At 42.6% G+C, this 23,349-nt stretch overlaps 1 protein-coding gene across 4 annotated transcripts in view; it reads left to right on the forward strand.

The window, feature by feature from the left end:
- Window positions 1–22,844, forward strand: part of CLSTN1 (calsyntenin 1) — a 58,262-nt gene extending 35,418 nt beyond the window's left edge. For 2 of the 4 annotated variants that reach the window (XM_075280022.1, XM_075280021.1), the window contains 16 exons: window positions 2,641–2,836; window positions 3,928–4,136; window positions 4,854–5,003; window positions 5,174–5,359; window positions 5,505–5,753; window positions 8,942–9,063; window positions 12,144–12,306; window positions 13,738–13,788; window positions 14,744–14,901; window positions 16,243–16,391; window positions 17,617–17,843; window positions 18,126–18,296; window positions 18,632–18,777; window positions 18,859–18,991; window positions 20,017–20,201; window positions 20,302–22,844. In XM_075280022.1, the coding sequence (XP_075136123.1) occupies window positions 2,641–2,836; window positions 3,928–4,136; window positions 4,854–5,003; window positions 5,174–5,359; window positions 5,505–5,753; window positions 8,942–9,063; window positions 12,144–12,306; window positions 13,738–13,788; window positions 14,744–14,901; window positions 16,243–16,391; window positions 17,617–17,843; window positions 18,126–18,296; window positions 18,632–18,777; window positions 18,859–18,991; window positions 20,017–20,201; window positions 20,302–20,499 (2,693 nt within the window). In that variant the 3' untranslated portion in view covers window positions 20,500–22,844. The remainder of the gene's footprint in view (window positions 1–2,640; window positions 2,837–3,927; window positions 4,137–4,853; window positions 5,004–5,173; window positions 5,360–5,504; window positions 5,754–8,941; window positions 9,064–12,143; window positions 12,307–13,737; window positions 13,789–14,743; window positions 14,902–16,242; window positions 16,392–17,616; window positions 17,844–18,125; window positions 18,297–18,631; window positions 18,778–18,858; window positions 18,992–20,016; window positions 20,202–20,301) is intronic. The other 2 variants (XM_075280023.1, XM_075280024.1) reach the window with 1 other exon arrangement.
- Window positions 22,845–23,349: the final 505 nt, after the last annotated feature.

Consider the following 23,349-nt stretch of genomic DNA (forward strand, 5'->3'; position numbering starts at 1 on the left):
TGCGTATATATTGCTTTTGAGTACTGGCTCTGAAGGGGTTAAACAGAAGATACTCTGATCCCTTTTTTATGATCTTCTGTTTTTTTGTGTTTTTTTTTTTGTTACTTTTTAATTTATATTTTGAAATCAAAATGATTTGCTATGTAACCCCCCATTGGTTAGAAATATCTAGCTGTCAGACATCCATTTCAGGAAAGTGAGAAGGAAAATTCTGCTAGTTCAGTATGGTGGTTCTCTTAACTTTGTGTGGCTCTTACTAGTATATACAGTATATCTATGTTACACTTATACCAGGACTCCACATTGACCAGGCCGTCTATTTATTTCCATTTTGGACCACACAGAGTCCATCCCTCTTTATCTATAGCCACATTACACCAGTATCAGGACCACACCTCTAGATATCCATATCCATGTTGCACCAATATCTGATCAAACAATGATGCTCCTTATCTATCTATCTATCTATCTATCTATCTATCTATCTATCTATCTATCTATCTATCTATCTATCTATCACACCAGTTTCAGGACCATACATTGACTATCTTAAATCCATTTACCTCCTGTACCACACTGTGCCTGTTCCTCTGTGGTCTTTATATTGATGCAGTATAGAGATGTGTACCAAGTTCCCATTCCTCTGTATCCTTGACTATACAGCCCCAGAATCCGTCCTTGTATGTGAATATTCATACTGCTTCAGTACCAGATCCCACAATATATATCCATATCTGGACTTTTTGTATAATTGCATTCTTAGGTCCGGTTCACATCTGCATTCTGGCCATTCCGTTCCCGTATCCTCATGAAGTATGTGGAGAGAAAAATCCTGCAAGCACCACTTTTCTCTCCGCATTTTTTGGGCGGAAACCACATGGACCCCATTATAGTCTATGGGGTCTGCAGGTTTCCTTAGATAACTGCTCTGTAATGCGGATCGGTTTCAGTTCGGGAAGTCTGCTTGGGAACCCCGAATGCAGATGTGAACCGGGCCTTAGTTCTCCCCTTTCTGCACCCTACCCTTAATCTTCTATACCCATTGTGCCAGTGTCTAAACTACACAATTCAGTTTATCTGTTCTCAGCAGTTCACAAACCTCTATGTAGACTCATTACAACTTGCAGGGTAAGCTTAGCGGTCATATTAAATGTTGGCGCTATAATGCCATAATCTGCTTATTGTATTAGATCAACTGGAATCAATTGATAATTAAATGACATTGTAATACAGGGAAACCACATGCAGCGTTATCTCCATGTAAGTCAGGGTCTCTGCAATGCAAAGTGGCTGTCTTCTGCCTGCACCATGTCCTGGGGTGTGGATGCTGGAAGATTTGGGATGAGTAAGAGCAGCATTTAGCAGATCATTCACACTTACTGTTGGCCTCATCATCATGAGTGTATTTGACCACGTTTTATCACTGACTCTTCATCTGTTGCAGGATTCCAAGTCTTGACAATCTATGCCTAAATCCTACCTGTAAGTGGATGCTGAGACTTGTAGTACTGCTACAGCTAGTAGAGTCTTCCTGTGTCTGTCGCATGGTCTGCATCAGCACATTGCAGCACTTCTAATGGTTTATAAGCCAATAAAATGATTGTGTGAAATGTAAGTGGCACAAAGGACTTTCACGTCACTGCCAGTTGTTAAAAAGTGCCATAAACATGACGACGAGGCCGGAGACAACAAGTCTGAGTATCTGCGTAGAAATGTTCAGTGTGATATACATCCCTATATATAGAGTCCATGCAGACAGCAGTTTATAAAAGGTGTGTTCCTTGGCCAGGCTCTTGAAATGGATGTCTGAGCTATGGATATTTCTGTTTTCTCCCATGGATTTTTTGCATTTGATTCCCTAATTTTAGCCAGGTTCATTGCACAGGAAGACTTCATCTTATTACTTACTGGTCTTTTTTTTTTTTTTCTTGGTTTGTTTTTATTTTATTTTTTTTATCCCGGCCCATAAAACCAATTTTCTTGGTAATAGAATTTCCATGAATCAGGTGCTGGAGCTGGAGCTGAAGCTTCCTCATCTCTCACCCGACTCTGCACTAACCTTCTGCACTGGTATATGAAAAAAACAAAAAACATTGCCCAATTGCTTGGCGCAGGCCGATCTCCTTGGCATTAGCACCAGCCTCCTCGGGTGCATGCCATTTTTCTTTTCTTTTCTTTTTTTTCTTTTCCTTTTCTTAGTACCAATCTCTGTACAAGTACTCCTGTGAAATGCCTGTCTACATATATGTATATTTTATTTATGACTCTTTGTATTCCTGCATGAATGGATGCAAGATTCTGAACGTGCTTGAAAGGCAGGCACCTGCTTCTGTTAACAAAGTACCTGGACTTCACCCCATCTATTAAAGCACAGTGCTTCTGCCTTGTCCACAGACCCTCACAACCCCCTTGGCTGCCAAATAGTCATATTTTATTTATTCTTTTGGTTATGTCTCTATATCTTATGTTGAGATTGCTACCTCATGTTGTGCACAATTTTAACCCTTTTTCTGCCCTGCAGCCCAATTTAAAAGAAGGCAGCGTGGGCAGTGAAAGGGTTAAGGGGTGACTAGTTTCAGGTTATAATTTTTTTTTTCTTTTTTTATTTCCTCCTCTTTTCTTTGCTTGTGATGTTTCTAGGTGAGATCTGTGGTTTTAAAATTCATGACCAAGATGTACCGTTCGAGGCCATGGTGGTGGACAAATCCACTGGTGAGGGCGTGATTCGTTCCACGGAGAAATTAGACTGCGAATTGCAGAAAGATTACACCTTTACAATTCAAGCCTACGATTGCGGAAAAGGACCAGATGGCTCAAATGCAAAAAAATCTCACAAGTAAGCTCACTAACGTTTTTGGAAGGGTAAAATCAAGAAAGAGAAAAACTGAAATCTTTAAAATGTGTGACACTTGTTAGGCTGCTTTCACACGGAGTAATGCTCCGCTCATTCTGACATGTAAACTCGTGTCAGAGTGAGAGCAGTAAAACAGAATCCCGTTGACTTCAGTGGGTTCGGTCTTACGCGCGCTACCCATTGAACTCAATGGGAGGCTTTTTTACCTTTTGCTTTCAGTGGGCAGCTTTACACCCCTGTGACAGACTGGCACCTGTGGGCAATGCTCCATTATTTTTCTGATCCTTGTTATAAAGCAGTGTTCTGCATTAGTCTATTTTATTCTATGGTATAGTGGTTGCATTGCCTTTCTTAAAGAGGACATTTCACCTCGTGGGGCATATGCGGTTTTATATACTGCTAGAAAGTCGAAAGTGTGCTGAAATCGTCTTTCACGTTCTGTGCCCCCGGTGAAGATCTATCGGTGCCGGCTCTGTAGCTCTTCACCGTCAGAAGGGCGTTTCTGACAATCAGGAACGCCCTTCCTCAGAGTAGCGTCTATTGCGTTGTACTGTGAGAGGGGTGTTGCTTACCTCCCAGCGATGACGTCTATGGGCAAGTACTATCAGAAGCGGAGGGAGGCGTTCCTCACCACTCTCACAGTACAGTGCAATAGACGCTACTGTGAGGAAGGGCGTTCCTGACTGACAGAAAATGCCCTTCTAACAGTGAAGAGCTACGGTACCGGCACCGATAGCTCTTCACCGGGGGCACAGAAAGTGAAAGCTGATAGTGCGCTGAATTCAGCGCACTGTCGGATTTGTAGCGGTATATAAAACCGCATGTGCCCCAGGAGGTGAAAGGTCCTCTTTAAGAAGACTGCTCTGTTAATGAAACAAAAGGCGACATAGATGTGTGTTGGTGTTAATGTATTTTTAGTGTCGTGTTGTAAAGTGTTAGCGGTGAGTTTGTATAAGAGAACTAGTCCCAGTGTGGGGGCCGTTCCCTCGAGGCACTTTTCCAGTTATTAGGCATCCTGCATTAAGTTCCAGTGCAGCTGATCTCATCTCAATTATGTGATTAACTCGCTGCAGGGCAACCGTGCATATCCAAGTGAATGACGTGAACGAATATGCTCCGGTGTTTAAAGAGAAGTCCTACAAAGCAACAGTCATCGAGGGCAAAAAATATGACAATATTTTGAAGGTAGAAGCTGTGGATGCTGACTGCTCCCCCCAGTTCAGCCAGATCTGCAGCTATGAAATTGTGACACCTGATGTTCCCTTCACTATTGACAAAGATGGTAAGTCCTACCAAGGCTTCTTGCCCCTTCTCTGCTGTGAGCTGAACTGGTTATTAATCTGGGTTAGTCTGTTTGCTAGGGAATTTCCTGCCTGACAACATAGACTGTGCTTGTTAGGCGATGTTTTACCCAGCAACCAGACTGTCAGCATGACTATTAGCCTTCTGTCAAAAACTCTTGTTATGGGAGAGAGCAGTTTGGCAGCTGTCAAATCATGATTTCTATCTATCAGCATGTGGAAAAGCTGAATTTCTTAGCTGATATAAGAAAGTATGTTCACTATGTCACTAAGCGGCCCTTCAATAGCATGCAAATGGTTTAAAAGTGGTTTTGATGGTGGTACGCTCCCTTTAAAGGGTTAATTGTTAATTATTTGTGCCTATTATTGTCCTTTAGCTCCATTCAGAGGGGCTGGCATCACAGCTCAGCGTCATCACTTTCCCCCCCTGACTACCTTTTGAGGGCAAGTTACCCTTTTTTTTTTCCTTTGCTTTGAAATCACTTCCGGTTTGTAGCAAAGTTTTTAAGATATTAGGCAGCCCCTTCCAGGTGGTGAAATAATTGTCAGTCTTCACTTTAGTAAATGTATCCTTATATGAAAGTTTTATTGAGCCGTGTAAATATATATAAATTTGTTTTATAATTAGGCAAACTAATTCCTTGCTTTGCACATGTAACATCTCATGAATTACAGTAATATGTCACCTTTGGTCTCAGGTTATATCAAGAACACAGAGAAGCTGAATTATGGAAAAGAACGTCAATATAAGCTCACAGTCACTGCCTATGACTGCGGGAAGAAAAGGGCCACTGAGGATATATTGGTCAAGATCAGCATTAAACCAACTTGTAAAGCAAGTTGGCAAGGTAGGTGTTTTCCTAAAAGCCATGGTTTGCACCTGTAGTTCTTCTTAGCTTTGTAAGTATAAAATCATAGTGAAATGATGGGCAAACTTGGACGCTTATAAAATGGAAATACTACAAAAGAGAGGGTAAGGTGCTCAGTACTATCTGCATTCACTTTGGTTTCATTACAGGTTGGAGTAAAAGGATAGAGTATGAACCTGGTACTGGATCATTGGCACTGTTCCCTGGAATGCATCTGGAGACATGTGATGAGCCCATCACTTCCATTCAAGCCACCGTACAACTGGAAACCAGTCACATTGGCAAAGGGTGCGACCGAGATACCTATTCTGAGAAATCTATTCACAGACTATGTGGTAAGACTGAGATGTTGTGAATGAATTGCTAGTTTAGGTTTTACCCTATTAAAATCATTGCATTATTTTATATGTTTCAGATATGATAGTGGCGAACAGGGTGACATAATAACCTGCCTTTTATTCATGTCGTGTTTTCTTGCAGGGGCCTCATCCAGCACTGCTGAGCTGCTGCCACCTCCCAGTACCGCTGCCAACTGGACCCAGGGGCTGTCCACCGATAACGGCCATGACAGTGACCAGGTGTTTGAGTTTAATGGTACCCAAGCTGTCAAGGTTCCTGATGGTATTGTAACTGCTGACCTGAAAGAGCCATTTGTCATATCTGTGTGGATGAGGCATGGACCAGGAGGGCGAGACAAGGAAACAATCCTTTGTAATTCTGACAAGACAGGTACTCACCCCAATATGTATGATATATTCAAAGGGATTGTTCAGGGTTATTTCCAGTGCACGTACTATATTGTGTACAGATACAGAAGCAGCACCGTACATTGTATTGTCACTGGACGCCATTACTGCATCACAGCTCCCATTCACGTCAGTTGTTTTTTTCAGTTTCATAAATCTCCCCCTATGAGGTTTTTTTTTTAATCCTGATAGTCTCCGCATCTTGTGAATATCTGGAACTTGTAGTTCCACAACATCTATAGCTCTCATTTAATGTCAGATAAAGAGTCACTGCTTTGTTTTACTTAAAATAACCTCATAATGTAGCAAAGCATTTGTAAATCTAGGCTTTAGCATATTGATGTGTCATATAGCATGGATTGATTTCTGTTTCCATGACGAGTTGCTAGCATCAGAGGCCTGGATACTGCAATGCAGTAACTATCTGGGTGACATTATATAGCCAGGCAACACTTACAGACTTGTATCTGCAGAAGAACCCCTACATGCACTAGATGTACATAGACTTGTGCAATAATATGTGTGTGTATTTGGGCAACAATGCTTTTTCTATTAGGTACTTTGACACTTTTGCATCAGAAGCCATCAAATCTTTCTTAGGAGTTGCATATTATTAGTTTAGCTGTACGTGCTATGTAGCATACCTACCATAACTCATGCATATAACTGGCCTATGATTATTTGCAGTGCTTGGTATGTGTCATCTACTAAAAAGTATGTGCAGGACAAAATACCCTATATTTCTTCACTTGTCTTACCACCTGAGCTGCTGAAGTGCACAGAGGAGGTATTGATCAGCTAGCACATTAATGGAGGAGCACAGAGACCTGTTGTCTGTGGGAAGTGAAATGTAACCTGATGGTATCACTGCCCTCCATTAATAGACTTTTTTTTTTAAAAAATAACGCTAAAGAAACCAAGCCATGTTTGTGTCTCTGTGGGATATCAGCAGCATGAGATCAAGTCCAAGAAAAGTAGTTTTTGTTTTGTCAAGCATTTCTTTCCACCCCTCCCCTCCCACTCCTGAAGGTTTATTTCTGACCATGCTTTTAATGGGACAAATAACTAATATTGAGAAGCAACCAATGAAATGTTAGCTTTCAGATGCTTCAAATTTCTATCACTTAGTAAGTACATCAATTAACTTGTGTTTATAATATATATTTATGTTGAAGTTGTGCCCTGCACTCTACTCCAATCCTGTTTTTGCTGGAAACCATCAACAGGTAGACAGATCCTTTATAGGTGTTGTCCAGCGGATAAAAATAACTTTTAAACCGTTGGCCAATCATGTACAAAAATATAGAAAGGCATACTGACTTCCTTATCACTGTTGCCTATGTTTTGAAACTTCTGTGGTTCCCCAATAATTTTCGATTCCTATTACCTTTTAACATGCAGTAAATGCTGCGGTTTTGAAGGTAAATTAATGGCTGTTTTGTCACGGAAACCCCATTAACAATGTACCGTATACACTCGAGTATAAGCCGACCCGAATATAAGCCGAGACCCCTAATTTTACCACAAAAAAACTGGGAAAACTTATTGACTTGAGTATAAGCTGAGGGGGGGAAAATGCAGCAGCTACTGGAAAATTTCAAAAATTAAAATAGCCGGAATTTCTGGTTTTTTTTTTGTTTTGTTTTGTTTTGTTTTTTTTTTTTTTGGGGGGGGGGGCATCTCCACTGTAACTCTTACAGCGGAGATGTCAGAGCTCATGCCTGCGATCTCTGATTGCACAGCTATTAGCTCCTGCATTACCGCTGTAAGAGTTACAGTAGAGATGCCGGTCGCTATGGCGACTGCCGCGGCGCCATTATAGTTACAGACCCGGCATACAGACGCCGGGGCGGGTGCCGGGGCCCACAGCTTCGCCACGCTCCTGCCACTGCAGATAAGCAACGGCATCAGGAGCTTGGCGATGCTGTACATTTCAAACTGCAGAAGTACTTATGGGGGCGGAGTCTGCGTTCCTGGCCTGCTAGCAGAAAATTACCGCAATGACTCGAGTATAAGCCGAGGCGCACTTTTTCAGCACAAAAGGTGTGCTGAAAAACTCTGTTTATACTCAAGTATGTACATTAAATAGCACTACAGTAAAGTCATGTTAGAGCAGTGATGGGCTATGCTTTGTTTGCTATATGCGTACATGAGCTCACCCTGATAAATGGGTCAGTTTTTTCCTGTATCGGGTAACTTAATTAGATGCCGATGATGTCACTGAGGCATGTTGGCTATTGCCTAAGGATAAGGCCACACCAGATGACCATTACACGACTATTCATATTGCTGCTGATTTCTATTAGGCCCAATTCACATCTGCATTCAGGTTTCCGTTCGGGGGAGTCTGATTGGGGACCCCTCAAACGGAAACCTATATGCATTAAAAAGTGATTACCTAAGGAAACCCCACAGACTATAATGAGCTCTGTGTGGTTTCTGCATGAAACATGCGGAGAGAAGTGCTGCTTGGAGGACTTTTCTCTCTGCATGTTTTGTGGGGAAACTACACAGACCCCGTTATAGTCTATGGGGTCCGTGGGTTTCCTTAGGCAACCACTTTTTAATGCATATATTTTTCCATTCGGGGGGTCCCCAGGCAAACTTCCCTAATGGAAACCCGAATGCAGATGTGAACTGGGCCTTAGACTGTTAAAAATACATTGTTTGTTGTGGTTAAACCTGAAAAACTGCTTACGTGAACAAGGAACTAGTGCTAAGCAATATATCTTTAGCAGTGTAATATTAAACTGCAGTGGCACGCACACTTTCCCTAAGGGCCTTACCCCGAAGGGAGCTCATTTATTTTTATTGAATTTATCCCAATGTAAGGAACCTAAAGAGATGGACAGAGGTCAGTCTGGCACTTCTCTTGGACTACAATAGTTTTTTTTTACTGCAACACTGTCCTAACTGCTACATATCATATGGCAAGTGACTTGTATGACTCCCAGCATATAAGCATTATTGGGAGCCACCCTGTCCCTGAAAGACTGATCTGCAGGGGTCTTAGCTGCCGGACCCTCGCAGATCTAATATTAATGGTCTACCCCAAGGATATGCCATCAATATTAGACGGTGGATAACCCCTTTAAGTTTGTTCCCTGAGTGTAACTCTACAGTGTTAACGGATGCATTGCCTTTGACCCCCTAGTTTTATTTCCTCTCTAGACATGAATCGACACCATTACTCTCTCTACATCCACAACTGCAAACTGGGATTCCTGTTCCGACAAGAACCTACAGAAGAGAAATCCTATAAACCCGCAGAGTTCCACTGGAAGTTGAATCAGGTAAGATACTTTTTTGTTTTCTGCTTGGCCATGCATGTCCATAAAATGGTTCTTATGTGAATACCTTTATTTGTGCATGTGCTAGGGCCTGCTGACACACCAGCATCTGCTGCTGATTTTGAGTTGGATTCTGCCCCCAAATCAGTGTCATATTCTGCCTCGATTCTGCCTTCCAATGTATTCAATGAGAGGCAGAGATCACAGCAGAATGTGAAAAAAGCACCCTGCTTGGTCTGCCGATTCTGCAGCTTGAGACTGAAAATGTGTGCACATATTCTAAAGCTGCTGTTCATGGACAGCTTTTTATAGCTATAGGCTTACAATGATAAGAATATATTAGTTTATAGTATTAATTAGTTTCTAGCATCTTGAATTAATAAGGCAATTCTGTCAGTTATCAGATTAACTCCCGCAGCTCTAACATTTTTTAGGGACTTCTATGTATGTAGTTGCAGCATACATTTTCTGCTGTGGGTTTTATTTTGTTAATGATTTTTTTCTGAGATTTGAGACAGAAGGAGGGAGAAAAAACTCTGCAAATCCCATCTCATTACAGAAAGCGGTTTGCATTATCGTCATGTAACTTCTGCCCGGTAGTAGAAGCTTCTGAAACATATTGCTGTGGGTGGTGTGGGATGCTTGTTACCGTGCAGCAAACATGATTTCAAGTAAACACTTCGAGACAAGTCTTCGTGTCACATTGCAGAGTATAGCTCCAAGTGGAAATACCAGGAATTTTGTGTCAGTTCAAGAGGCTCTTTGTCAATATATAGAGAGGCAGCGGCCCCTGCAGAGCTGCTCAATTGCAATACAACACGTATGTGTAAAGGAAACGAACCATCTTCTTTGACGTATGATCTTGATCCCCTTTTGTTGGTAATTGCATTGACTGGTGAATTAAAGGTTAACCTGTTGGTGTAAGTAGGAGTTGAGTCATCAAAAAGTCTGGCAACTGTAGCACTAAAGCCATATAGCACTTGTACAAAAATGAAAGGTTTCATTATCTTTTCCAACTCGTCAGTGAGGACCTGACAATCTGATTTCTGTAACAGTTTGCAGAAATCTGTTTGTTGGTGTGTGTGTGTGTGTGGGGGGGGGGGGGGGCACAAAGCTGTCAAAAGATTACAGGTAGCAGATACATTGGAGCCCAAAGGCATTATTTATTTTTTTTATTAATTTTGCTTACGCAGCAGCAACATATTCTGCAATGCTTTACAGATATTGTCATCTCTCACTGTCCCAAGTAGGGCTCACAGTCTGAATGTGCTATTAGTATGTATTTGGAGCATGAGAGGAAACCCACGTAAGCATGAAAAACTTTATGCAGCTGTTGTTTGTGGCTGGATTGAAACCCAAGGCTCTAGCACTTCAAGGCGACCGTCAATCTTTAATTCAAGGAGTCTTTTTTTTTTTTTTTATTGTCAGCACCCACTGATTTTTAATTCATGTGAGCACCTCCAGAAATGAGGAAAGGGAACGCTGAAATTCAACATTCCCTGTCCTTTTGCTCTACCAGGAGTTAAGCCACTGTCAAAGATGTCTGGCAGTGGCATACATCGTCCGTGGACAGCTTTGTGGTTTATAGACTATAGACTTTAATGTTGTGTAAATATACCTTAGTGAGCATGCTGTATATAGAATTAGTAGTGCAGATCTGAGAAATTTACTGTTTATAAATGGTGTTGCAAGTGCCCCAAGCCTGGCAAACATATGCCCCGGATATCATAAGTAAACCGTTCCCAAAGCCTTCTCTCCGAGGTGTGACTGACTGCTCCACCATTCTGTGAGTCACTGTGTTTGGCACTGACATCTTGTATCTGTGCTGTGAGTGCCTGGTATATGTGCAGTACTCTCCTCTGCCTGCTGTGGGCAGTGCATCACTGGTCCCTACTAGAGATGAGCGAACACTATTCCAAACAGCCGTTTCGAATAGTATGCTCCCATAGAAATGAATGGAAGCCACCGGCACGCAGACTTTGCCGGCAGGCGGTCGCTTAACCCCCCGCATGCCGGCTACGTCCATTCATTTCTATGGGAGTGTGCTATTCGAAACGGCTGTTTTGAATAGTGTTCGCTCATCTCTAGTCCCTACTAGTTTGTTTTTGCATGTTGTTATATATCGTTCTTCATTTCTAAAACTTTCCTATCCTGATTTTCCTCTAAGTAAGTAAAATGACAATAAATCTTGAATCTAATGGAGCTGTTCTAATATTAGTGTTACTGCAGCTCTTAGTCGCTTGTGGTTACAATATCCACCCCTGGGGAGCTGCAGCCAGAAGCCAATGTGACCTTGCAGTAGGATCAGCTTGTACTGCACTAGACTTCATGTCTTCGGTGTAACCAAATAACCAACCAATCTGCCCTTCTAATGCCTGCAATACCCACCCTAGTGGAAAATATGCCAGCACTAGTCTTGATAAACTGGATTCCCGTCCATCTTACCTGTTGAAGATAGGAAATGTTGCTGCTTATGTTTATGCTGTAAAAGTATATAATCCTACAATATGCTTACATTGTGTTTAACCATGAGAAAAGTTGTAAAAAACACAATGTCTAAATAAATGCTTTGTATACATTGTGTCTGTCCACTGCCCGCACAAAGTAACAACTGAAGTGTCAGTGTTTCGCTGGGTTCACACTAGCGTTCGGCTCTCCGTTCTCATGCAGAAGACAGAAACCTGTCATGCCGAGTCCGGCCGTGAGCGGCGGTGAGCGTTTTATGCTCTCCACTGCGAAACCATTTTTTTTAAAAACCGGACACAGAGTACTGCATGTCCGACTCTGTGTCTGGTTTAAAAAAAACGGTTTCGCCGCAGAGAGCATAAAACGCTCACCGGCGCTCACGGCTGCACACCTTTCAAACCCATTCAAATGAATGGGTATGAAAGATGCCGGCAGGTTTCCGTCTCCTGCCCAGTTTTGTGCAGGAAACGGAAACCTGCGGAATAGACTCCCGGGCACAGATGTGAACGAGCCCTTACTTGCAATAATTTTACAGGTCAAATTTGTGACAGTCTCTTGTGTCCCGTTTGGGTGTGTGGGCTTAGGAAACAAATAAACGTCTGTTTTTGTATTCACAGGCCTGTGACAAGGAATGGCATCACTATGTCCTAACTGTTGACTTTCCCACTGTCACTCTCTATGTTGATGGCGTTTCATATGACCCCTTTACGGTGACTGAGGATTACCCACTACATCCTACAAAGCTGGACACCCAACTGGTGGTCGGTGCTTGCTGGCAAGGTAATGGACCAGACATGTGTCAAATTTTTGTCTTCGATCCTAATCTGAAGTGCTGAACCAATCAAGTAACCTCTAGATCCTGAAAGAAGTCTTTTCCTGTGGTTTACAGAGTAATTGAAGAAGCGTCATCACACTTGCTGCAAGGTTACTTAACATTCAGCACTCATTCATATTACTCCGAATGATGCTGAATGAAGTGACGGACGTTTTACTGGGTTCATAAAGGGGTTATGTGGGGATATATATATATATATATATATATATATATATATATATATATATAATTTTTTTTTTTTTAACTGCGCTTTCAACTGTATTGGTCAGAGGAGTCTCATTCCACAATTCATGGAAACTTGACCAACATTACTCTACTCCACAGACCTGTAGTTGGAGTAAAGCAGAAATGATGGAGAGCAAGTTCAGCAGCAGGAGAGGCTGAGAAATGTTACTGTGCAAAGCCAATCCTCAGGGGCCAGGGAACAGTCTTCTGTACCATAAGTTTATACAGTGCAGTGAATAAAAGATAGAATATTTTTTTATCCCCACGCAGCCCATTTTAAATCGTCACTAGATGTAAGGTATAACCTTCAGGAGATTACGGTCTTTTGGATATTTCCATTCTAACTATCCCTAGCACCTTCATTGACACAATGCACTATTACTACTACTACAGTCTACAGGTCCATAGTTTTCAGTCAAATTTCAGTGCCTATAATGGATTTAGTATGTGCGTGCATAAGTATGACAGCGGGATGTTAAAATCTCTGCCATTGAAAACTTCATTTCTTTGAGCTTTAAGTCTCCTGTGGTTTTCAATGGTTTTTCTTACTTTTTAGTGAATGGAAACATTAATGGTTTACATTCAGAGGCCACTATTTGCATTGACCTAGTCCTGTTCTCACTAGTATATGTTTGTCATAAGTATCTCCTTATATAATTCCTCTTTGTAGTGTGCCTGAGCTGTGTGAGCAGAATGGAAGCAAGAGTCTCCCCATTCAATGATAGCCGGCAGAGAGAACGTAGAAGAAAGTTGCAGAACCTCTCATATTGAACTTCATTTAGCTCAAAGCATGAGATATTAAATGTTAAAATAATGATGTATGCTTTCATGGAGGACATATAAGAGGCAGTAACATGAGTTCTTCATGGCGTCATTACCATGAGCATGCTCATTAGGTCATGTTGTGTCTGTGAAGGCTTCTGCGTCTGTATATTGTTGCAGAGGCTGCTGAATCATATCTGGCGTGGACGACACCTGGCGAAGCTTCCTGTGCTGACCTGGAATAGAGTCAGGCATCAGCCAGTGCTTCTTTACAATGGTGTCCTCTCTTATAGCAGTCTATTTGTTGTCATAACATGTTTTGTCAATGTTACAAATGTCTCTAACCCTGTGGTCACTTCCCCTGTTTGTCCCTTCTTACTTTTCTGCAGAATATTCAGGAAGTGGAAATGTCAGTGAGCCCATGACAGAGAGTGATGCAGGTGGCTGCTGTCAATCCCCGTCCTCCTACACCACACAGACATTTCATGTCATTTACACCCTGCATGAAAAGCAAAACTCATATCTCTGGTTATTTTCACATTCAGGGCTTGCTTCTGTCTCCTCTTCTGTTGTTAGTCTTAAGCCTTTTTATTTCTTCCACTTCATATAACTCAGGAGCAGTGCTAACCCAGTGCATTCTGTAACCCAACGTTCCACCATGTAACACTGAAATGAAAGGTGCTCACTGTATTGCAGCTGGACATATGGACATGAATCTGACTCGTCCCAGAATGTAGATCAGATATGCCTTGTTCTGTCAATTCAGGGAGGCAATGATGACCATAATACAAAGGCAAGGCAGCCAATGGCCAAGCAGTTGTTAGGCTGCCAGGGACCTGTGATTCCACATAAGCTACCGGCCAACATTCCCTTGTATGTAAGACATGCCTGGCAGCCTATAATTGAATGGAGAATTTAATCAAATGCTTCTTTAAGGAAAAAAAAACAGCAGTGAGTAACACCATGCAGGATGTAATAAGCCTGCTCATATATCACCGTGAGGCTGACAGTGATTTTTACTGTTCTTGGGCAGCAGCGTCGTCTCTTACTTTATGATAGATTCAAGTTTGTATTGTCCTAGACTAAACTATTCTTCCCTCCCAACACCTGTCTTATTTACTACTATGGAGAGTAGCTGTTCACCTCCTCCATTTAGGCAGTACAGGTTGCCCAGGTACCATGCTTTTTTTTTTTTATCTCCACTTCCATCTGCCACCTCCAGAGTTCATCTGCATGTCCTTCCCCTCTTGTGGTTCCTGGATGAAGCCAGGTATTCACCACAACTCAGTATTACTAACCTGCATGCAACGCTGTAACATCTTTTGAAGGAGAAAGGCAAACCCCACGGTTGAGCATAGTGGAGGAGGTTCTCATTATTCTCTTCTTTATGTCAAGGAGGGGAGCAGCACATGACCCAGTTCTTCCGAGGAAACCTCGCAGGGTTGATGATTCGTTCTGGCAAGCTAGAAAGCAAGAAGGTGATTGATTGTTTGTATACCTGTAAAGAGGGCCTGGAATTCCCACCTGCGGAGGGAGTTGGTAAAGGCATCAAGGTGAGTCTACCTGTGTAAAAACCACAGAATAAAAACATGAATGATGCTAGGCACCCATTTATTATCATTCTTCTTGGGGTATGAAAGCAGTATTCCTCATATTCTGCACTAGTTTGGCACTAGTCTTCTCTGCTTCTTAACAATATGAGACAATCAAGACTAGATGTATATGTTGTGGACCCTATTATTTAAAAAAAAAAAAAAAAAAAAAAACTGTTCCCCACAGTGGTCGAAGAAGATTCCCAGCCAGGCAAAAGTATTAAAGATAAAAACTGTATAAAATGTTCTAAAATAGCAAAAGCCTCAGAACTGGAGCAGCGAAGGTTCAGGGAGTGAAAGTTACTTTCAATGTTGTTTAAAAATAAAAATTCCTGGTTGGACAACCCCTTCCAGCATACCGAATGTGCTCAGTCATTTCTAGGCCAAAGCATACGTCCATCCCTGAATGCCATTTTGCAGTTAAAAATGTAAATAGCTTTTGTACTGATTCAGAGAGAGAGCAGGTTATATTCCAGAGTTCCACTTGCAATTTAGCTGGTGGTCACTGTGTATATTATATTACTTATGCCATACTGATCCTGAGCTCCAGCCTGTATTATAGTCCACAGTTGCACTCATTTTTTCTGCTGGTACATTACCTATTTTGTACTGTTTCTTCGAGTGAGTGCACATGATGATTTTTTTTGCATTGAAATCTATGGCCCATTCAGTTTCAGTGGGAGGTAGACACTTCTTTTTTCACTAAATCATCATCAAACTGACTCCAGACAACAGCAGGAAGATTGCCATGGTGAACTTATATGGCAGGCCTCATTGCAAAATTGGCTATCCTTAAGTGGGTTGTCCAGGATAACTGCTTTTTTTGATGGGAGGCAGGGGAAGGTGAAAAAATAAAAAACAACCCATACTCCTCGGTCTCTGGTTCTCCAGTGTCTCCCAACGCAGTCCGGCCCTGCTTGCCAGGGTCTTGTGTTGGCGGAAGTCTCCTTAGCACGTGACTGCTGAGGTTAATCAGCGGCCTAAGGAAAGGACACATGTGATGTTTACGTAGGCCACTGATTGGCCACAGTAGTCACGTTCCATTCATAAGGAGGCTTTAAAGGTACTTTTGGTCCTCTGTCCTACAGTGCACTGGAGGACCCGGGGGTCAGGCCTGAGTGATCAAACTGTTCTCCCATTTAACTGCTCTAGTGCTCAGATCATTAACACTACAAGCTTAGTAATGCATTAGCTGTACATTAATTGATGCATTCTTATTAATTCACTTTGGTTTGTTATTATATCTGTAACAGATTTTCTGCATGTAAGACTGACACCAATTATTTGGCTTTATTTTTTCAGATTAACCTAAGTCCCAGCCAGTCTACTTTGACACTGGAAGGAGATGATATTGACCGATTTGACCAAGCAATGCAACATATTTCCTACTTAAATTCTCGCCAGTTCCCCACCCCTGGTATCAGACGTCTTAAGATCACAACTACAGTGAAGTACGTGATATAATGCTGTTGCTTTGGGGGTATATTGTCACATACAGAACTTGGGGGACTCAACGCTATGAACAAGAAATTAATTTATTCCATCCTTTAATAAGAGTATTTGGGTCCTAAATGACCTGGCACAATTTAGCAATTTTGCTTATGTTTTGGTTTAACAGCCCTATTTATTTGTTGGGCTACCGAAATGAATTTTGCACTATTTTTCATTAAGCTATTTTTAAGGGAAGCTTAGTATTCTTCTTTTAGATTTATGGGTAAGCCATGGTCTCTGTTTATTGCATAGCGCCCACCAAGTGCTATTTCGACTTGAAGACAGAAGCAGATATAAGCCACTGCCTTCTCCTTAGGGCCCAGCCAGACACTCGATCTGCTCCTGCTAAACTGCTTGAGCTTTAAAAGTAGCAGTGCCAAAAGACATCTGCCGACAAAGGACATGTGTCACCCACTGTCAAGACAGTAGATGGTTGTTTCAAGGGTTAATGTGATTTTCTAATGCCAGAGAAATGAAATGACCATGGGTGGCAAGATTTAGTACATTCACTCATTGCATTTGATTCATAACCAGAAAGCAGTAGGGATCGTATGCTTCCCTGGGCCCGAGGGAAGTATAGGATTTCATCAGACTTGGCACCAGGTAGTTTTAGAACACCGCTACTTACATATGGGATTGGTATACATATGTGTAGATTAATAAGAAATATCCAGTACGTAAAAAATGCCAGCTACATCCGAGAGGTAATCCAAAAAATTCCACGATAGTAATAAAATATAACTTTTATTGCATCTTCATGTTAAAAAAGTTACAAAGTAACCATAAGGGGGTACATCATTAACGCAAGGCAACGCGTTTCGGGAATCACTGTTCCCTTTGTCTCAGTTGAGCTGAGCTGAGACAAAGGGAACAGTGATTCCCGAAACGCGTTGCCTTGCGTTAATGATGTACCCCCTTATGGTTACTTTGTAACTTTTTTAACATGAAGATGCAATAAAAGTTATATTTTATTACTATCGTGGAATTTTTTGGATTACCTCTCGGATGTAGCTGGCATTTTTTACGTACTGGATATTTCTTGTGGACGGCGGGTTGTGAAGTCCCCTTCAAGCCGGGCTCCCTTGAGGTTCCTTTGCATATGTGAAAATACGGTGAGCTGAAATTTCCTTCTTTGGTTTTTTGGTTACTGTGTAGATTAATAGTCGCTTGCTTTGACCATTGTAGGTGCTTTAATGAGGAGACTTGTATCAGCGTCCCTGATGTTGACGGCTACGTCATGGTGCTACAGCCAGAGGAGCCCAAAATCAGTGTCAGTGGCATTGACCATTTTGCCCGTTCTGCATCTGAGTTTGAGAGCACAGAAGGGGTGACCCTGTTCCCTGAGCTGCGGATTATCAGTACCATCACACGTGAGGTGGAGGCAGAGGGAGAAGGAGATGAGGACCCTACAGGTTTGTGCCCAAAGTTTATGAATATACAGGTTAAATGCAGTTAATATGTTGTGATCCATTTACAAATAAAGCTGGCCACAGACAGTACAATATCTATTTGTCTGACATGCTGAACGGAAACCATTATTAACCCATGGAATCTGAGGAACCCTCAGCATAGGTGTTCTATAGAGGGGCGAACCCCCATGCCACTTTGTTTTCTTTTAACATCACGTTACATAGTATATAACTCCTGATACACCTAGGGATAACTTGTGACCAGATGTTTCCTCTCTCTAACAGTGCAAGAGTCTTTGGTGTCAGAGGAAATCATGCACAACTTGGACACGTGTGAGATTAGCGTGGTGGGGGAGGCCTTGAATCCTGACCAAGAGAGTCTCCAGCTGGACCTGACCCACCTGCAGCAGAAGGGGATGGAGATGAGTTCTTCCAGTCAAGGCATTGTTATCACAGGTCAGCTTGTCTTCCTCGCTCCTATGTTTTCAGTAAATTATCCCTATGTCCTGGGATGTTCATTGGCTAAAGCTTTATGAAGTGCTGTGCACAAATCTTATTTCCAGTAGAGAAACATTGCTTGTCCTGTTACTTTTTCTTAAGATGCAGTATGAAAGTTCTTCAGCTGTGTTCCCTTGGGTTAGTCATGCCTGGGAAATCTGCCATGTTATGTAATGATGTCAGTCTATCTTCAACGGATCCTTGCCAGGGAGCAAAAATACTTGAACACTGAGGTCTCACAGGAAATTTGTGGACTGCACAGTAGAATAAAAACAGAATATCATGTATTGCAGGTGTTGATACGATGGCGAATTACGAAGAGGTGCTACATCTGATCCGTTACAGGAACTGGAATACAGTCTCTCTATTTGACAGAAAATTTAAAGTGGTTTGTTCTGAACTGAATGGGCGTTACAGCAGCAATGAATTCCAGGTGGAGGTGAGCAAAACAAGAAGTAATGGCTGATATGATTCTAATAAGACCTTTCCTGTCCTACATGTAACTGTTTTCCGGTTATAGGTGAATGTGATCCACACTGCCAGCCCCCCAGAGGCTCCAAATCATATAATATCAGAGGCTTTGTTTGTTCCATCCCGGCATCAGTCTCCGGATCTGCTGGGTCATAACCCTGCCAGCACACACTCAGCATCAGGTACGTCTATATTTTCTACAGAAGTATGGTAGAGTATAGTAGTTAAAGAGGACCTTTCACCATATCCGGGCACAGGCAGTGTTATATACTGCCAGAAAGCTGACAGTGCGCTGAATTCAGCGCACTGTCGGCTTTCCCGATCTGTGCCCGGTGTGAAGAGCTTACGGCCCGGTACCGTAGCTCTTCTATGGTCAGAAGGGCGTTTCTGACCATTAGCCAGAGACGTCCTTCTGCCTCGCGGCGCCAATCGCGCTGTGCTGTGGAGCGGGGAGGAACGCCCCCTGCCTCTGCTCACACAGCTCGTCCGTAGACTAGCACTATCAGGAGAGGGAGGGGGCGTTCCTCCCGGCTCCACAGCACAGCACGATAGGCGCCGCGAGGCAGAAGGACGTCTCTGGCTAATGGTCAGAAACGCCCTTCTGACTGTAAAGCGCTACGGTACCAGGACCGATAGCGCTTTACACCGGGCACAGATCGGGAAAGCCGACAGTGCGCTGAATTCAGCGCACTGTCAGCTTTCTGGCAGTATATAACACTGCCTGTGCCCAGATATGGTGAAAGGTCCTCTTTAAAGTGTTGGATATCTGACAATAACATCGGCTGAGAACATGATGCCAGGCAAGTCTCCTGTTTTAAAATCAGAAGTATTGCGGTCGTACAGAGACGTCTATTGCTCAGCTATTTATTGTATCTTGTGATGGAATCATGGCGCTCATTATTGCATTGAATATAGTTGCTTGATGATGCTTTCTACTGCTTAATAAATTCTTGGAGCATAATGGTATAATGACATATATATTTATAGTTTTAACAAATCAGTCATTTATTGTGTATTTTAAATGTAATGGCAGCGCCCTCTGCTGCTCAGTTAGTGTAATGTACTTGGTGGTGTATTGATGGGTTCCTCTGCAGCTCATTCTTGTATTATGCACAGCGATGTAGAAGTGCACTCTATTGCTCAGTATGGTGTCTGCTGCTGTTGTTACACTACTATGAACAAAATCAATGTTTTCCTTCTTCTGCAGTGGTTCCTAGTGCTGCCACCATCGTCATTGTAGTTTGTGTCAGTTTCCTCGTCTTCATGATCATTCTGGGAGTGTTTCGTATTCGTGCCGCCCATCAGCGCACCATGCGTGACCAAGAGGGTGGCAAAGAGAATGAAATGGATTGGGATGACTCCGCTCTTACTATCACTGTGAACCCCATGGAGGTAAGTTCTCAGGACTTAAGTATTAGCACATATGGGATGCTCTAGATCCTCCACCATATAGACTTTAATACATTTTGTATTTTATTTTTTCCTGATCCAGACCTATGAAGACCAACACAGCAGTGAGGAGGAAGAGGAGGATGATGATGATGAGGACAGTGAAGATGGAGAAGATGACGATATAACCAGTGCTGAATCTGAGAGCAGTGAGGAAGAAGAAGGCGAGCAGGAGGAGGACCAGCAGAATGTCAACCGGCAGCAGCAGCTGGAGTGGGACGACTCCACTCTGACCTATTGATCTCAGTCGCCATTACCACCCAGTCACAACAGCTCACACTCATCACCTCTGCAGGCACACGGTGTAAAAAGTCATTCCAGGCGCTGAAACCAACCAGCACATGCTCATCCAACATGCGGATAAATGGTGCCCCTCTCCTGCCTTCCCAGTGACTGGGGTCATCTTCAGTGTTTCAGTCCATCCTGCACTTTCCTTCCACGCTCTCCCCATCACCCACTGATGGGAGGGACACAGGCGATACTGGACTTCATCCTTCATTCCTGATTTCTGTTCTGAAAGATACAAAACTTTTGGTTGAGAGACGGGGCACAGGGACTCCATGTAGACTGTTGATTTTATTGGTTTTAACTCTTTCCCAAATTATTGCATGTCACTTATTGGCAAACCTCCACTGAAGAACCTTTTTCCTGTCTGAGATGCCGGCAGCTTTTGCATCTGGGTGGTGTTGCAAGTGACTCCGGCAGACAGTAAAAGGGGTCGAAACCGAGACTAACTTTTTAATATTTTCTTTGTAAATATGTTGGATTCAATGTAATTATGTCCATGTTGCTAGTGTAAAAGGGTTTGGAATTCTGGAATGCAGGGTGGCACCTGTGCCAGTCTTGCGCAACCTCAGTGAGGTGATTTTTTTCCTTGGCTGGTGGAGGTCTGCAGCCTGACCTAGGCAAGGAGACACAATGGTGCAAGTGAGCTTTAATAACACTCACTCCCGAGTGCTTTGTCTTTCTGGCTCAATATCTATAACCTTCCAAAATAGAAGAAGCACAGGGCTGTAACCAGTCATAAAGATAACCGGTGCCAGTCTGCTGCTCTCGGGGGGCATGTCAACAACTGCCTGTAGCGCACGCCAGACCTCCGCAGGTCCACCCCTTTGCTTTAAATACCAGGTTCACTTTTCTGCAGGACAGGCAAGATTATACATATGTGGATCATTGTAACTTCCAGTCCCCTCCAGCGAGGGAATTTTCTTCTTATGTCATTAGTGAGACCCCCAGGATGTCCTCACTTGCTCAGCAGATGTTAGCCGGGCAGAAAAATATTGTTTACATGTGACCTTGTAATTATTTTCCACACCTAGCTTGGAAAAGAAAAAAAGAAAACAAAAAAGTCCTGATCTTATGAAACAGGTGAGATGGTTTGTTAGGAGTTACTATAGTGTATGAGCCTATGGGGCTCGGAGGTGACCAGAGACTAGAGCGGCTCAGTGCTGCCACTGGGCCTGTATGGCAGGTTCAAGCATTGTTATGCTCAAGTCTCGGGGTTTGACGTTCTCCCACTAGTATAATTATGTATTGTACGTCTCATTTAGATTATCACTGGTCATGAAATGGTTTACTGAAAGGGACACTACACCTAAAAAATTTAAGTGTAAAAGGAGCGCCTTGTATCAGTCACAGAGACTACTGATTATGGAGGCCAATGAGCAGACGGTTAAATTGGTGGTGGTGGTGCTGCTGGATCCTCGTAAGGTTAAAGGAGACGTCCAGCTTCTTCATGTCTGCAGGGTCTGTGGTTGCTATTGGATGCCTCTTTGTTACAATGACTAACGTTTTTAGGTTGTGCCCCTCTAATGATGGGTAATGTGCAAATGGAGGGTAGGGGGCAACACGTTCTGCTCCTTTACAACTGGATTCGGTAAGGTGTCTTTGTGCCAGGTAAGTGGAAAAAGTCTCTTATTGGATTGGTGGTATGTGTAGGCTGTCATTAGGTCTGAGATACGTTTAAATATATATATAATATATAGATTTAGGGGACATGACATGAATTGAGGGTAAAGCAGAGAATTGTGGGAAGCTAGTGCACCCCCATTGGTTACATGCAGCAGAGTTGACAGTGGTCCCCAATGAGCGCTCCATCTCTGGCTGTATGTAGACAATAGGGCATGAAGGACAGGTGAGATATACACTACAGGTGGTCAGCAGGTTCTGGGGTCTCATCCTGCAGGACAGAGGGCTGCAGACCAGCGAACTGGCTTAGGCTTTTTTTTTCTCTTGTTTTGTTTACCATAAATGTAAATTCTTAGATTTTTACGTAAGATATTGGGGGATTGTTTAATGACTTCTGTGATAACGTGATAAACATAACTGCAAGCTCTTGAATAACCTGGGGACCCCTCCCCCTCGTCTTGTGTTTATGTTGTGTAGCTCTGTCCATCCATTTTAATATCACCGTAGCTGCTGTATTTAGACTTTAAAAACCAATCGCAACATGTAACGCAACCGCTCGAGCGTCCTAAACTTTCTGATGCTGTATGTAGGCGCAATGAATATAACTTTTCAGATTTGTATATTGGTGATAGGTCAGTTTGAACAGTCTATAAGCTACAATAAATTTCTGGTTCTAAACTCTGATGCTCCATTTTATTCTCCCGGTATCCGATGTGGTAGAAGCCGATATGGGTTTACTTTTGAGTAGAGTTTGGTTTTAACTTCTCATTGCATGCGTTTCGTGTTCTTGTAACGTCTCCTAAATTAAAGAGGAACTGCATTCATACATTACATTCTCTGACCACTTCAGACCGTGTAGGGGCATTCTGGTATATAGAAGGCAGCAATATAATATTTAGATTCTTCAACATGGGAAGCCATATTAAAATACGTCGATTCTTTTACGTAGGGGTGCTATTATAGTGGTTGTTATTTTGTGATTCTGTCCTTATTGCATTACTTATATTTTGGCAGTAATATAAGAAGAAATGTCTCGAGTGCAACTCCAGCTTCTTGTAGGAAACGACTTCATATCAAGGCCCTATGTAGCGACCTGCAGCAAAAAAAGCACTGCGACAGCAACGTATTACGTTTTTTCCCCGCAGCACTTTTCACAGAAAGTCCACAGAGATTTCCTCTGCAC

Source organism: Leptodactylus fuscus, chromosome 6, assembly GCF_031893055.1.
Source record: "Leptodactylus fuscus isolate aLepFus1 chromosome 6, aLepFus1.hap2, whole genome shotgun sequence".
Taxonomy (NCBI): domain Eukaryota; kingdom Metazoa; phylum Chordata; class Amphibia; order Anura; family Leptodactylidae; genus Leptodactylus; species Leptodactylus fuscus.